This window comes from Ylistrum balloti, unplaced genomic scaffold, assembly GCF_031769215.1.
Source record: "Ylistrum balloti isolate Yb309-2 unplaced genomic scaffold, AGI_CSIRO_Ybal_v1 Utg370540, whole genome shotgun sequence".
NCBI lineage: Eukaryota > Metazoa > Mollusca > Bivalvia > Pectinida > Pectinidae > Ylistrum > Ylistrum balloti.
In genome coordinates, this window is record NW_026782343.1 from 420565 (window position 1) to 435732 (window position 15168).

At 34.8% G+C, this 15168-nt stretch overlaps 1 protein-coding gene across 1 annotated transcript in view; it reads right to left on the bottom strand.

Moving 5' to 3' along the window:
* Positions 1 to 4638: 4638 nt before the first annotated feature.
* Positions 4639 to 15168, bottom strand: part of LOC132556018 (uncharacterized) — a 97378-nt gene continuing 86848 nt past the window's right edge. Inside the window, exons 18-21 of the mRNA XM_060220410.1 lie at positions 14838 to 14858; positions 8993 to 9091; positions 8295 to 8472; positions 4639 to 7091 (exon numbers count right to left, since the gene is read on the bottom strand). Of these exons, the coding sequence (XP_060076393.1) occupies positions 5740 to 7091; positions 8295 to 8472; positions 8993 to 9091; positions 14838 to 14858 (1650 nt within the window). The 3' untranslated portion in view covers positions 4639 to 5739. The remainder of the gene's footprint in view (positions 7092 to 8294; positions 8473 to 8992; positions 9092 to 14837; positions 14859 to 15168) is intronic.

A 15168-nucleotide genomic window follows, 5' to 3' on the forward strand; every position in this document is an offset into this window, starting at 1 on the left:
CCTCCCCTCAACACTATGGGTGCATTTCATTTTTTTGAGAATGACTCAATGTTATAGATTGACACCAGTCATTTTGAATTTTGACAATTGAAATTTATGGTTCTTTCTTCAAATAATTACTCCATGGATCCAAGTCTGAGATATAATTATGGAGAATAATCCAAATGCATTCTATACATTTTCATTTTGTGATCAGTTTCTCAAGAACCACTTTTGTGACAAGGATATTGGTGAAAATGGTGATGCTCCCTAAAAACAAGTTAATGGGACACCAAATTAAAAAAATAAGGGTGACAATTCTCAATTTAAGGGTTTTTTTAAGGCCTTGAATTTGGTACAATGTACTTCCTGTTGGTAGGACCAATGTATATTTGTTATGCTTGCATATTCTCTTAGTATGACAGCAAGTTTCATTCTCCTATCTTAAAGGCAAGCAAAGTTATGTGGTGCCCATAAAATTATTACAAAGGGCAATGCTTTTGTAATTGAGCAGTTTCAGGCCCTGATTTTGTTTTTTAGAATAGATATTGTCCATTGTTGTTTCTGTAATGTTTATCTTTTCTCAAGATCTTTCTGGTTTTACAGATTTCTTCACACTTTGAAGTTTAATCTTTTTGAGTATTTTCCCGGTAGACAGTTTGATTTTACTGTATTTAAAGGAGTTACTGCCCCTTAATCTTGAAAGCCATAATCTCTCTTAATTTTCAGGCAATTTCTGACAAACTTGGTAAGCTTAATCACAATGACATGACGTTTTCCTACACAGCAGTCTGATTCAGCAATTTTAGAAGGAGTTATTCCCCCTTTTTTTGACATGTCGTTTTAGTATGGATATCACCTTCCTCAATTTTTCACAAATTTCTCTGAAACTTGGTAAGATTTATCACCATAACATGAAATGGTGTTTCCATTTCTGACATTGTGATTTCACAATTTGGTAAAGTGTTATTGCCTGGCTTTTTTATCTCCTCTTTCAGTTTCTTTCTTTCTTTCTTTTTTTTTTTTTTTTTTAAAGTTTTCTATCCATCTCTTTAAAAGTTGATACACATTAATTTTTCTTTAGAATATATAGCACTATTTCCATACCTATCTTTGGCATGGGATGGACATATATTATTCTGCTCTGCGGTACTCTTGTTTCATATTACAAATCAGGACAAAGGCTTATAACAGAAGAACCTATACAAACATAGATAATTATTTACATTTTGAGGAGAAACAATTGTTTCCACACCTAGATTTTGCTGGTTTTACTAAGATGCTAAGTATGGCTGGGAGATAAATCAGGCTGTCCAGCACTTCTTGACAAAAAATTAGGGCTAAATTTAGGGCTAAAATTACAAAATTTCAGGGCAAATTTAGGGCTAAAATTAGGGAGTATGAAAGCATTAAACTGACTTACCTTTGCAAATTTGACAAAATAGAAATTAACATACAACGCCTTAATTGCAGGAAAGGTGTCTTCCAGGGTTTCAGTGTCCCAGCTGCTGTTGGCTGTGACCTTAAGAATCACACCTCTGTCACTCAGTCACAACCAATAACAATATGGGTACATAGATCCACTGGTCAACTGCCTTTCATTGTCTACCCTGAATTAGAACTACAGACTACTTTGAAATACATTTTAAGTATGAAAACATTTTCTGTAAATTGTAAGAAATATAAAAAAAAGTAGGAACTGAAGTGAAAAATTTGGGCTTTTTTAGGAATTCCCTTTGAATTTTTCATTTTTTTAGGAATTTTAGCAAAACTGAAAAAAATTCGGATTTTTTTAGGAATTTTAGGGACGCTGGACAGCCTGATAAATGCATTCCGCAGAAGTTAGAGGATAGGTCTAGAAAACCTGTGTAAACTGAAGAAATCTGGCTGATACAAGTTCATTATATTCAAGTCATGACATTTATTTCTAGTAACTTCTGTAATTCTGTATCGCAGTATTTAGATTCTACTTCTGTAGCACAATTTGTTACATGATACCAAACTCTGTACATACTTGTTCATGGTGAACTAGACAAAAGGAAATAGACATTTTGTGTTTTAAGAAATTTAATATCTCCAGTGTATCACAGAAATTGTCATAGGCAACAACAAAGATTTAAATAATTAACAATTGTATTTATATTTATACAGTAGTTTCCATAAATATACAAATCACATGACCAAAATCTTACTGGTCAATCCTGCAACCACTGATATCCATGACCTATAAAGATGGAAATACTGAAATATTTATTGGGGTTTTAATTTTGCTATAATGTATACCGAGAAATTTTCCTCTTTCCTTTTCTTATTCATATTCTGATAGCCTGAAGTTAAATACTAGCAAGCAAACATATATATAGTGAATCAAAATATCAGGAAATATCTGTAATATGTCTGTATACATCAATACCAATAGACAGATAAGCAGGAAATTAAACACCGGCCAACTAACCTAAACCAGGACAACAAAGAAATTATCCGCCAACTAACCTAAACTGGGACAACAAAGAAATTAAATACCCGCCCACTAACCTAAACTGGGACAACAAGGAAATTATCCGCCAACTAACCTAAACTGGGACAACAAGGAAATCAAATGCCCGCCAACTAACCTAAACTGGGGCAAGGAAATCAAATACCTGCCAACTAACCTAAACTGGGACAACAAAGAAATTAAATACCCGCCCACTAACCTAAACTGGGACAACAAAGAAATTAAATACCCGCCCACTAACCTAAACTGGGACAACAAGGAAATTATCCGCCAACTAACCTAAACTGGGACAACAAGGAAATCAAATGCCCGCCAACTAACCTAAACTGGGGCAAGGAAATCAAATACCTGCCAACTAACCTAAACTGGGACAACAAGGAAATCAAATACCTGCCAACTAACCTTAACTGGGACAACAAGGAAATTACCCGCCCACTAACCTAAACTGGGACAAGGAAATTAAATATCCGCCCACTAACCTTAACTGGGACAACAAGGAAATTAAATACCCGCCCACTAACCTAAACTGGGACAAGGAAATTAAATGCCCGCCAACTAACCTAAACTGGGACAACAAGGAAATTAAATACCTGCCAACTAACCTAAACTGGGACAACAAGGAAATCAAATACCTGCCAACTAACCTTAACTGGGACAACAAGGAAATTAAATACCCGCCAACTGACCTAAACTGGGACAACAAGGAAATTAAATACCTATGGTTATTATACTGCTGCCAGAGGCTAGAAAGCCACTAGTATTACAATCTGCATTTATCCAACAGTACTTAAACTCTTTCTGAATGCATGGTATGAAACTCCAAGCTCAAATGTGTTATTAAGAGGATGACATTTTTTATTCTAATACTGGCTGTAACCAGTAAGTAGTGACTTACCTATAACAGTTTATAATAACACGATTCTAACAGGTACAAACAGTCATGGCCGTCTTAACCTCCTCTGTCACAGTAACAGTGTATCATAACACGATTCTAACAGGTACAAATACAATCATGGCCGTCTTAACCTCCTCTGTCACAGTGACTGGGTATCATAACACGATTCTAACAGCTACAAACAATCATGGCCGTCTTAACCTCCTCTGTCACAGTGACTGGGTATCATAACACGATTCTAACAGCTACAAACAATCATGGCCGTCTTAACCTCCTCTGTCACAGTGACTGGGTATCATAACACGATTCTAACAGGTACAAACAATCATGTCCGTCTTAACCTCCTCTGTCACAGTGACTGGGTATCATAACACGATTCTAACAGCTACAAACAATCATGGCCATCTTAACCTCCTCTGTCACAGTAACGGGGTATCATAACACGATTCTAACAAGTACAAACAATCATGGCCATCTTAACCTCCTCTGTCACAGTGACGGGGTATCATAACACGATTCTAACAGGTACAAACATGGCCGTCTTAACCTCCTCTGTCACAGTAACAGTGTATCATAACACGATTCTGATGGTACACAAATACAAATAATATCAACGAATAATATATTTCTATTTCTTTATCAGGTATATATTGGTGCGAAAACTATGAAACAAAAATAGCTGTATATAGTGCAGTCTCCTAGTAGGTTTGGTTTAAATACATTGTATTATAAAGTATTTCTGGAGGATATTTAGCTGTATATAGTGCAGTCTCCTAGTAGGTTTGGTTTAAATACATTGTATTACAAAGTATTTCTGGAGGATATTTAGCTGTATATAGTGCAGTCTCCTAGTAGGTTTGGTTTAAATACATTGTATTACAAAGTATTTCTGGAGGATATTTAGCTGTATATAGTGCAGTCTCCTAGTAGGTTTGGTTTAAATACATTGTATTACAAAGTATTTCTGGAAGACATTTAGCTCAGACATCAGGTGACTGGAATAACTGTATTTATATCCTTGTACAAACTTTTGGACAAGCTTATTTTCCTTGTCTTAATTAGCTGAAATTTTTTTTAACTAGCAGAAGAAATATGTTTGTTCTAAGATATCAGGGTTGTATCTCATGTCGTTCATCTGCTTTCCTTTGTCATCTGAACAAGGATGAATATAAATCTCCGCAGTTTCAAAACAAAGCCTTAATATCAACAACAAAATGTGATTAACTGAATCCAAAGAATATTAATATATATACTTGAGATTGTTGAGATCATTTCTTATAATTTTTTTAAGTTCATTAGAGGCTTGTAACTATGATGAAAATGTCTGATTTCATCATGTTCATTAGATATTAAATAAACTGTACACTTGTGTACAGTTTTGATATAATGTATTACCACTATAATTTAAAAAATCATTGATGAGAAGGGAAAACTGTTCAGTATCCTGGCTACATTTCCAATTCTGTAATCCTAATATACCAAGGTTATAAACATAAACCAGTGATAAATTATTTTTATTTACTACCAGGAATGGCAAGTATTCCCCAAAATGGTGTTTTCCCTTTGGAATATTAACAAATTCCCCATAAAGAAAGAAGACTTAAAACATGGGAAAATTCTCCCAAAATAGAGAAAACAGCTAATTTCAAATCATACCATCATGAGAAAGAAATATCCAATCTTGTCAAATTTTATTCATGTTATGTTTATGTATATCATCTTTATCTTATTTATCCCATGTTGGAATTCTGACCAAAAGGGCTGTCTGAAACATCAAATTTTGAGTAAATGATCATACATGTAGTAGTGAATGTCACTGACTTTCTAGTAATGTTTAGGAGTCTTTTCCTGTTTTATTGTAAGGTTTCATTAAGGCAATTTGAACAGATAAAATATTGACAGGAATTTAGATTTACAATTCTCTAGACATATAAATAATATAACAGTGTACACCTTGTGAATAAAGAACAATTATATTTACATTATATCTAGAGAACAGCTATGTAGCTGACCTGAAATCTGAGGTCATTGTCTTTCTTTACACCATAAAGCTGTCATTTTCAAGGATGGAATAAGAAGTAAAAAAAAAAAGAAAACTAAAAAAAACCCCCACAAAACTGACAGAGAAATAACAATCTATTACATGATTCTGCAGAAAAATAAATCCATTTCGCTTTCAACTTTTGGTATCGTAAATCAACAACCTTCACAGTACTGTAGCTGAATTACCTGTAACACCTGAACTTGTTCCATTCCAAATCAAATGATTCGCTCAGAGATATAAATTCTTGCTGTTAAAATTTTAGCTTCAAGCAGGAATGTATTAAAATAAAACAATTTGTCTCAATCAATTTACAAGTAGATAGAGTTATACACTAGACTCTTGTAAGGTGATGTCCTTGGTGATGGAGTTGATACTTTCTGTCCGTGGCTTGGCATGAGCCCCATCTATCCAGTCTTTGAGAGAGACAGGAGTGAGACTTTTCTCACGGTGAATCTCCACCGAGCAGGTGATCTGGTTCTGTAAGGGAATGCCGTTCATCTGGACCTCAGGTCCTTTAGGCTGTTCATGCTCGCCAGGTGACCTTTGACCTTGATTACTAACAAACTTCCGATGGTCAATATCCGAGTTTAGGGAATTTAACAATACCTCATTGTTCTGATCATGATCTCCTGAAATACAGGTGATAGATGCTGAAGATGGATGTGTGCTCCTCAGCATGCCCTCTGTAGCTGCTTTTTTGTCCATACCAATCTGACCCAAAGTCTCATGGCTAGCTGACTTACACATCCCATTGTTCTTTGCAGCATTACCGACATCACTACTATGTATAGCTTTAGTAGCTTCATTGTTCCTCCTGGTGGGATCAACAATGCTATTACCTATAATCTTGTCAATACTACTTGTGGCCTTACTTGTACTGTTACTCATACTATTTGTCGTGTCCTTGTTAGCTTGAGAGACATCCGTTTTACTTGATGTGTTACCAGTGTCCTTGTTAGCTTGAGAGACATCCGTTTTACTTGATGTGTTACCAGTGTCCTTGTTAGCTTGAGAGACATCCGTTTTACTTGATGTGTTACCAGTGTCCTTGTTGCTCGTTACTGATGCCCCATCATTGTTACTTGTAGTCTTATCTTGAGCCTCCTTATCATTTTTGACAATAACTCCACCAGAATTATCATCTCTCTTCTCATTATCAGGCGAACCAATAGTTATCCCTGGAGTGCTATTTTTATCATCGACTTGCATCACTGGAGGTACATTCTTTTTCACTTGATCTTCACATGTCACATTTTGAATGGTTTGTGTATTTTTTCCTTTCTTGTCAACTTCACACTTTTCACTAACTTCAGCTTTTGGCCGTGAATTGTTCTCTGCTGTTTCTTGATCACCTCTACGCACACTTACTGATGGCTCATCCTCCTCAAAAAATGAAGACATCAGTTCCACCTCATCCTTTCTATTCACACCCACCACATGATTCTGTTTTGTCAGTACCTCTACAATCTTTTTTACTTGTGCCTCATCCTCGACACGACTATGACGCCTGGTTTTTACAACCTCCGGTGTAGAGAGGGCCTGCTTGATAACCCAGTTACAAGTTTCCTCGTAGTTTCCAGTGAGCTTTGGGCTGACAAATGGTTCTTTATTACTGTGGATGCCGTTGGTCTTGGATACACTTTCTGGTCGACTGCCATTTTTAGGCATCTGTTCTCCTGTCAATGAAAATAAAATATGTTTCAGGTATCTATTGCATAATCATGATTTGAAGAAAAGAAAGAAAAACAAAAAAATTAATCCACACTTGCATTTAAATTGCTTTTTTTTTTTTTTTTTAAACCCATGAAAATTGAGTGCCACAAAAATACCTGATTTTACATTAGTCAGATCTGCTTTCTGTATTTCAAAAACAATTGAATAGCATATAGTTTATAACACAACAAAAGATGATAGTGTTAGCAGGTTTGGACTGATGGACAAATATGTTCTAGCATTAAAGTTCTCTACCATTAACGCGATGGTCTGTGTTAGACCAACAAAACTGTTTTCTGTTATTGTAATATTTCATGAAATACTAATCACGGTAAACAGTACATGTGATTTGAATAACGACATGATTTTGTTGGTATCAAAATAATGTTGGGCATGAAAGGAGTTTTAAATTTGTACACTAATTTGATCTCATTTTGTGAAGTAATTTTCATAACAGATAGCTATGACACTTTTTTCCAAAAAATTTGTGCTCCCTCCCCCAAGGAAAATTGGTTAAAAAACTATCTGGAACTAAAAGTCTGAACTACTTTCAGAATAAAACAGAGAAACAAATTTATCAGTATAATTAGCTAAAATATTAACTTCTGCCAATAGAAAAGAATGGAAATTTCAAAATACCAATGTGATAGGAATAGAAAATGTTCCGACTCAACTGAGGTGATGTTTTTGTTTTTTGGACCAACCCGAAAAATAATACTTACTTGGTCAGGACCATCTCAGGCAAGTTTCAGCTAAATCCTAGTCTAGGAGAACTTGAGGACTTTAAAATTGATGTTATTCAGTGAACCTTGATTGTACAATCAACAATGAAACTTATGAAGAAGTTTAAAATGTTTTTCTCAAGATGGCAGCCATATTGGAATTTGGACTAACCTAAGAAATAATAACACATGATCATGACCATCTCAAGATCATTCTAGGCAAGTTTCAACTAAATGCCAGTGATGGAACTTGAGAAATTTGAAATGTGAAAAGTTTATTTGCTATGGACAGTGCTTGACAAGGTTATCGTGACCCTTTGTGTCAGATAATCTAATTACTGAAGTATTTGCTAATTTGATGCCATGGGGTACAGACATCATGACCTCATACTATTTAACTGATAGGAATGCTGTTATACAAGTTTGTTTGTCAATTGGACTTACCTGGGTCTGTATTGAGCACATTTTCATTAGTGTTTAGTGTGTCAGTATGTAGCAGCTGTTCTCTCTCTGATTCAGCCAACCCAGATTCATATGTCTCTTGATCCATTAGCTCTGCTTCAAGCATCTGGCTGTAGAAATCCTCTGCTTCATCTGCATCTGGCAAAGGCTTGTCAACAATCTGTTTTCAAGTTAGGAAAATATTTTGTGAAATGACAGATGGTATAAAAAAGAAAATGAAGTTGATTGGTATTTTGATATGATTTTAAAATCTACCAATAATAATAATAATTTTGATGTAAAATATGAAATGTATTTCATAAGTAAAATGTAAAAGAGCAAATATTTTTATGTGCTGGCAAAGCTTGGTATTTTTGACATAGCTTCCATTTAGAGACTATTTCTGGTGAAGATATCTTAATATAACGCCTTGCTATATCAATAAGTAACATATCTATATATAATGACTTCATAGCAATTTTTTCAAAATCACACACATTGGACTCTTTCAGTAAATGTAAGAATATTGAAAATATTACTTTTTAAACTTGACCACAGTTTGATACCTTCATAGGATTAAATTAATGGTGGACTTCAGTTAGATATTTAACACTGAGTTATAACGGTTATGTACTGGAGTGTAAATTAAATGAAAATGTATAGTGTCCATCACATCTTGACGGGTGTAGAGAAATGCTGACCTGGTCTGGCCTGTTGTTGGTGTTTTCTTCAGCATGCTCCTTGTGATCAGACGACATAGGTCCCAGGCGTTTGGCAACAGAGGAATCTGGGTCCATCATCTGTAAATCCAGGGGAACAAACTAGTTAGTTTTTTTCTATTAACAAAAGTCAGTTGCTCTCAACTCTTGTTAAAAACTTTGTAAAGAGATACAAACTTGTTTGTGTTTGTCTTCCTACATACAAAAATCAGTCGCAAGCTCTTAAACTCTTTGTTTAAAACTTTGTAAAGAGATAAAAATTAGTCTGTATTGCTATCAAAATCTGAAGGCACGTCAATGTCCCTATCAAGGCAATGAGATAAAACACATTCCTTTATAACAGTTAAGTCCTAACAAAAGGTAAAATATAAAGTTTGTTTCCATACATGGTTCCTCAAGTCTTTAAGATTTAATGCAGGCCTTATCAATTGTCATGACGACAGTTTCAAGGTTGAAATATAGATATAGATTTGAGCTTACCTCAAATTTGTCTGAACCTAAATATCACTTTAAATTGTTGATAGAACCTACAACTTTCATGTAAATCACTGTCTTGTCAAAGAACACATTAAACCTATCTTCCTGAATCATGTGTAGCTAGGAAGTCCTTATGGTCAAATTACGACCCCTTGCAGTGATCTTTAGAGTATGCGGACCTTTGTTTGGTATATGCCAAATTATTGTTAAAATTGTTACAAAAGTTGAAATTTCAATTTAAATTCTTAAAATACTAAGGGCTCCATAAGGTTGTAAGGGTCTGAAATAAGAGTGGATTGTGACCTTGAATATGGACAGACCCACATTAAGCACAATCAATATAGACCTGTTAACTTTACTACATAAAATACATTTATCTCATTGTGGAAAAGAAAAGGAATAATAAGTAAATTCAGATGTAACAATTTAACTGAAAATTTAAGGAAATCCTTCCCAAAGAAGGAAAGGTTGACAGGTAAAGCTGATGAAAAACAAGTGCAGTATCTAGACCAAACTAGAGTATAGAAGTTTAGATTTTGATTTGTAATCCACACCTTGTATCATACACTCTGATCAGTTGATCGGTAACCAGATCAGAACATGATTAACTGTGAGTCAGATTTTATCCAAGTAATATGTCATGTGTTTTATACAACTACCTGCCAAGTCAATAATCATTGTGATTTTGCCAAAACATCCAATACTGCCATCCACATATATATCAGTGCCAACTGTTTGTACTGTCAGTATACATGGTGAGATACGGTGAGATTAATCAGTATAGTAACTGTACTGTCAGTATACATGGTGAGATACGGTGAGATTAATCAGTATAGTAACTGTACTGTCAGTATACATGGTGAGATACGGTGAGATTAATCAGTATAGTAACTGTTTGTACTGTCAGTATACACGGTGAGATACGGTGAGATTAATCAGTATAGTAACTGTACTGTCAGTATACATGGTGAGATACGGTGAGATTAATCAGTATAGTAACTGTTTGTACTGTCAGTATACATGGTGAGGTACGTTGAATTAATCAGTATAGCAACTGTTTGTACTGTCAGTATACACGGTGAGGTACAGTGAATTAATCAGTATAGTAACTGTACTGTCAGTATACATGGTGAGATACGGTGAGATTAATCAGTATAGTAACTGTACTGTCAGTATACATGGTGAGATACAGTGAGATTAATCAGTATAGTAACTGTTTGTACTGTCAGTATACACGGTGAGGTACGGTGAGATTAATCAGTATAGTAACTGTACTGTCAGTATACATGGTGAGGTCAGTATACAGTATAGTAATGTTTGTACTGTCAGTATACATGGTGAGGTACGTTGAATTAATCAGTATAGTAACTGTACTGTCAGTATACACGGTGAGGTACAGTGAGATTAATCAGTATAGTAACTGTACTGTCAGTATACACGTTGAGGTACAGTGAGATTAATCAGTATAGTAACTGTACTGTCAGTATACACGTTGAGATACGGTGCGATTAATCAGTATAGTAACTGTACTGTCAGTATACACGGTGAGGTACAGTGAGATTAATCAGTATAGTAACTGTTTGTACTGTCAGTATACACGTTGAGATACGGTGAGATTAATCAGTATAGCAACTGTTTGTAATGTCAGTATACATAGTGAGATACAGTGAGATTAATCAGTATAGCAACTGTTTGTACTGTCAGTATACATAGTGAGATACAGTGAGATTAATCAGTATAGCAACTGTTTGTACTGTCAGTATACATGGTGAGATACAGTGAGATTAATCAGTATAGCAACTGTTTGTACTGTCAGTATACACGGTGAGGTACGTTGAATTAATCAGTATAGTAACTGTACTGTCAGTATACACGGTGAGGTACAGTGAATTAATCAGTATAGTAACTGTTTGTACTGTCAGTATACACGGTGAGGTACGGTGAATTAATCAGTATAGTAACTGTACTGTCAGTATACACGGTGAGGTACAGTGAATTAATCAGTATAGTAACTGTACTGTCAGTATACACGGTGAGATACGGTGAATTAATCAGTATAGTAACTGTACTGTCAGTATACATGGTGAGATACGGTGAGATTAATCAGTATAGTAACTGTTTGTACTGTCAGTATACATGGTGAGGTACGTTGAATTAATCAGTATAGTAACTGTACTGTCAGTATACACGGTGAGGTACAGTGAATTAATCAGTATAGTAACTGTACTGTCAGTATACACGGTGAGATACGGTGAATTAATCAGTATAGTAACTGTACTGTCAGTATACACGGTGAGATACGGTGAGATTAATCAGTATAGTAACTGTTTGTACTGTCAGTATACATGGTGAGGTACGTTGAATTAATCAGTATAGTAACTGTACTGTCAGTATACACGGTGAGGTACAGTGAGATTAATCAGTATAGTAACTGTACTGTCAGTATACACGGTGAGATACGGTGAGATTAATCAGTTTAGTAACTGTACTGTCAGTATACACGGTGAGATACGGTGAGATTAATCAGTTTAGTAACTGTACTGTCAGTATACACGGTGAGATACGGTGAGATTAATCAGTATAGTAACTGTACTGTCAGTATACACGGTGAGGTACGGTTAATTAATCAGTACAGTAACTGTACTGTCAGTATACACGGTGAGGTACAGTGAGATTAATCAGTATAGTAACTGTACTGTCAGTATACATGGTGAGGTACGGTTAATTAATCAGTACAGTAACTGTACTGTCAGTATACACGTTGAGATACGGTGAGATTAATCAGTACAGTAACTGTACTGTCAGTATACACGGTGAGGTACGGTGAGATTAATCTGTATAGTAACTGTTTGTACTGTCAGTATACATGGTGAGGTACGGTGAATTAATCAGTATAGTAACTGTACTGTCAGTATACACGGTGAAGTACGGTGAGATTAATCAGTATAGTAACTGTACTGTCAGTATACACGGTGAGGTACGGTGAATTAATCAGTATAGTAACTGTACTGTCAGTATACATGGTGAGATACGGTGAGATTAATCAGTATAGCAACTGTTTGTACTGTCAGTATACATGGTGAGATACAGTGAGATTAATCAGTATAGTAACTGTTTGTACTGTCAGTATACATGGTGAGGTACGGTGAATTAATTAGTATAGTAACTGTTTGTACTGTCAGTATACACGGTGAGGTACGGTGAGATTAATTAGTATAGTGAGAAATGCTGCTAAAGTTTAGTATAGTTTAACTAAACAGCTACTGTTATAATAAAACAAATGATTATGTGAACTACGTGGAAACAAGTTTTTATCAGTAAAATAATAAAGCATTTGAAAACAAAACAAGTAACAGTACATGAAAACCAACAGAAGAACTTTATTTAGAAGATGGAACTTCTCACAACCAAAATACTTGTCGATGTAACGGTGGAGATTTTTTTTCTACATTATGCTGTTGTAAAAAAATAAAGACAATAGAGGTCAAGTTCAAAATGAAGGTCAAAAGTTTCTAGTTAATCCTGTTTAATGTCATAATTAAAAAATACTTTATCAAGGTGTAAAGGTAAATATACAGATTGCAGTGACCTACATCTTATACATGATGACCTAGTCATCCTGAGATGTACTCTCACACAAAATGTATTTACACATGGATTGTAACAATCTATAGACAGGAGATTGTTTTCTCCCTAACAGGGTTAACAGTCAAGAGTCAACGCTGAATTATCAAGATTCTAAAATATATTGTATGCAAACAATCACTGACAAAATACTAATTATAACAGACAAATGCTACAGAAACCATACTTTGACCTCTTCAGAAACAGAACTTTTATCTCTCAGAAAACTGTACTATGACTCGCAGAAACAGTACTACACCTGTGCAGACAGAACTTTGACCTCTCTAAATCTATTGCTTTGACCATACTTTGACCTCTCCATAAACCTTACTTTGACCTCTGCAGAAACCTTACTTTGACCTCTCCAGAAACCTTACTTTGACCTCTCCAGAAACCTTATTTTGACCTCTCCAGAAACCATGCCTTGACCTCTGCAGAAACCTTACTTTGACCTCTCCAGAAACTTTACTTTGACCTCTCCAGAAACCATGCCTTGACCTCTCTAGAAAGCATACTTTGACCTCTCCAGAAACTTTACTTTGACCTCTCCAGAAATCTTACTTTGACCTCGACAAAGTATGAAGTTAATGGTTTTAATGGCTCAAAAACTGATTGATCAGTGAAGATGAAGAACAATAAAGTAAAATCTTTTGAACTTTTCCACAAGAAACAAACATATTATCTACCTGGTACCACTTCACAGTAACAACCTACAATAAAACTGTGTTATCCTGTAAAACCCTGTAGGTACAGACTTATCAACAAACAGCACATCCTCATGATTTTATTTGATGAGGGAGATATGGATGTACTGTAGAAGCATCAGTCCAGTATAGATTCTCAGAAGTGATTAAGAGGCCCATGAGCCTGAACTGTCCTCTGAGAAAGATCCATAAATGTTATAATAACAGCAAGGATCATGGGAACAATTGTCAAATTTATAAGATTGAAACAAATTTAGTTTTCATTTCAATTTCTCAATGGGACACAAGGAACTGGAGAAGTTTAAAATGTTATTGTTGACGGACCAAAAAAAAACCAACACTACGGTCAGCACTGCCTCAGGCACGTTTATACTGAATCACACCGGTCACAAACCTCAGAATAATTTGAAAATGTTTTTAAGATGATATTAGATTTTAGACTGACATGAAATATAGCAACACCTGGTCAGCATCATCACAGGATCACAAGGCAATCCTTTAGGTGGAACTTATGACATTTACATGTGAAAAGTTTATGAACAGCTGATGACAAAAGACAAAACATGATAGCTAATATATCCTTTGTGTCAGATCACCTAATAACAAGCTAAATTGTCGTTAAAAAGAAATGATGTGCTTGGTGCATTTTCTAGAAACAATGTCTTTTGTCCACTGATAACCAAGTCAACTTTAGGAGGAATAAATACACAAAATTAACACTTTACAATTCAGAATTAATTCATGAAAAGAAATAAAATATCGACATTGACCACGAATACCAAAGTTTGGGTCTGGGTTAGAATGCAACATACAAGTAAATGGAACAAGAAATGTAGTAACAATATAGAATTATGGACGCAAGAGAAAATACACAACTTATAAAGATAATAATTCAAATTTTGAGCAATGACAAAGTTGGGTCATTTTTAATATTTCATTAAATATGTCTTCGTATTCCTCTAAATTTTGACTTGGTATCAAAAAGTGCAATGCTAACAACCACTTCTATCATGCAGGAATACCTTGTATGTCTGTTCCATTTTCTAAACAAAAAGCAACATCTTAATTTTCTGATCAGAAAAACACTTTCTTTTATATTAATGAAACTAAACTTTCCTTTATATTCACAATGATGATTATTTCTCTTCGATTACAGAGCCATTTTAATGCCATTTCAGTAAAACAGGCATTCTTTTTCCTTCTAACATGGATATACTTTAGAAAGGAACAATCTGGTACTGATAACTGTGTATCTGGAATATGTAATTGAATTATATAAAAAGTTAAATAATCAACAGTAAATGTTCACATTTAAATAACTGATTACATGATACATGACAATAACTTTGAGAT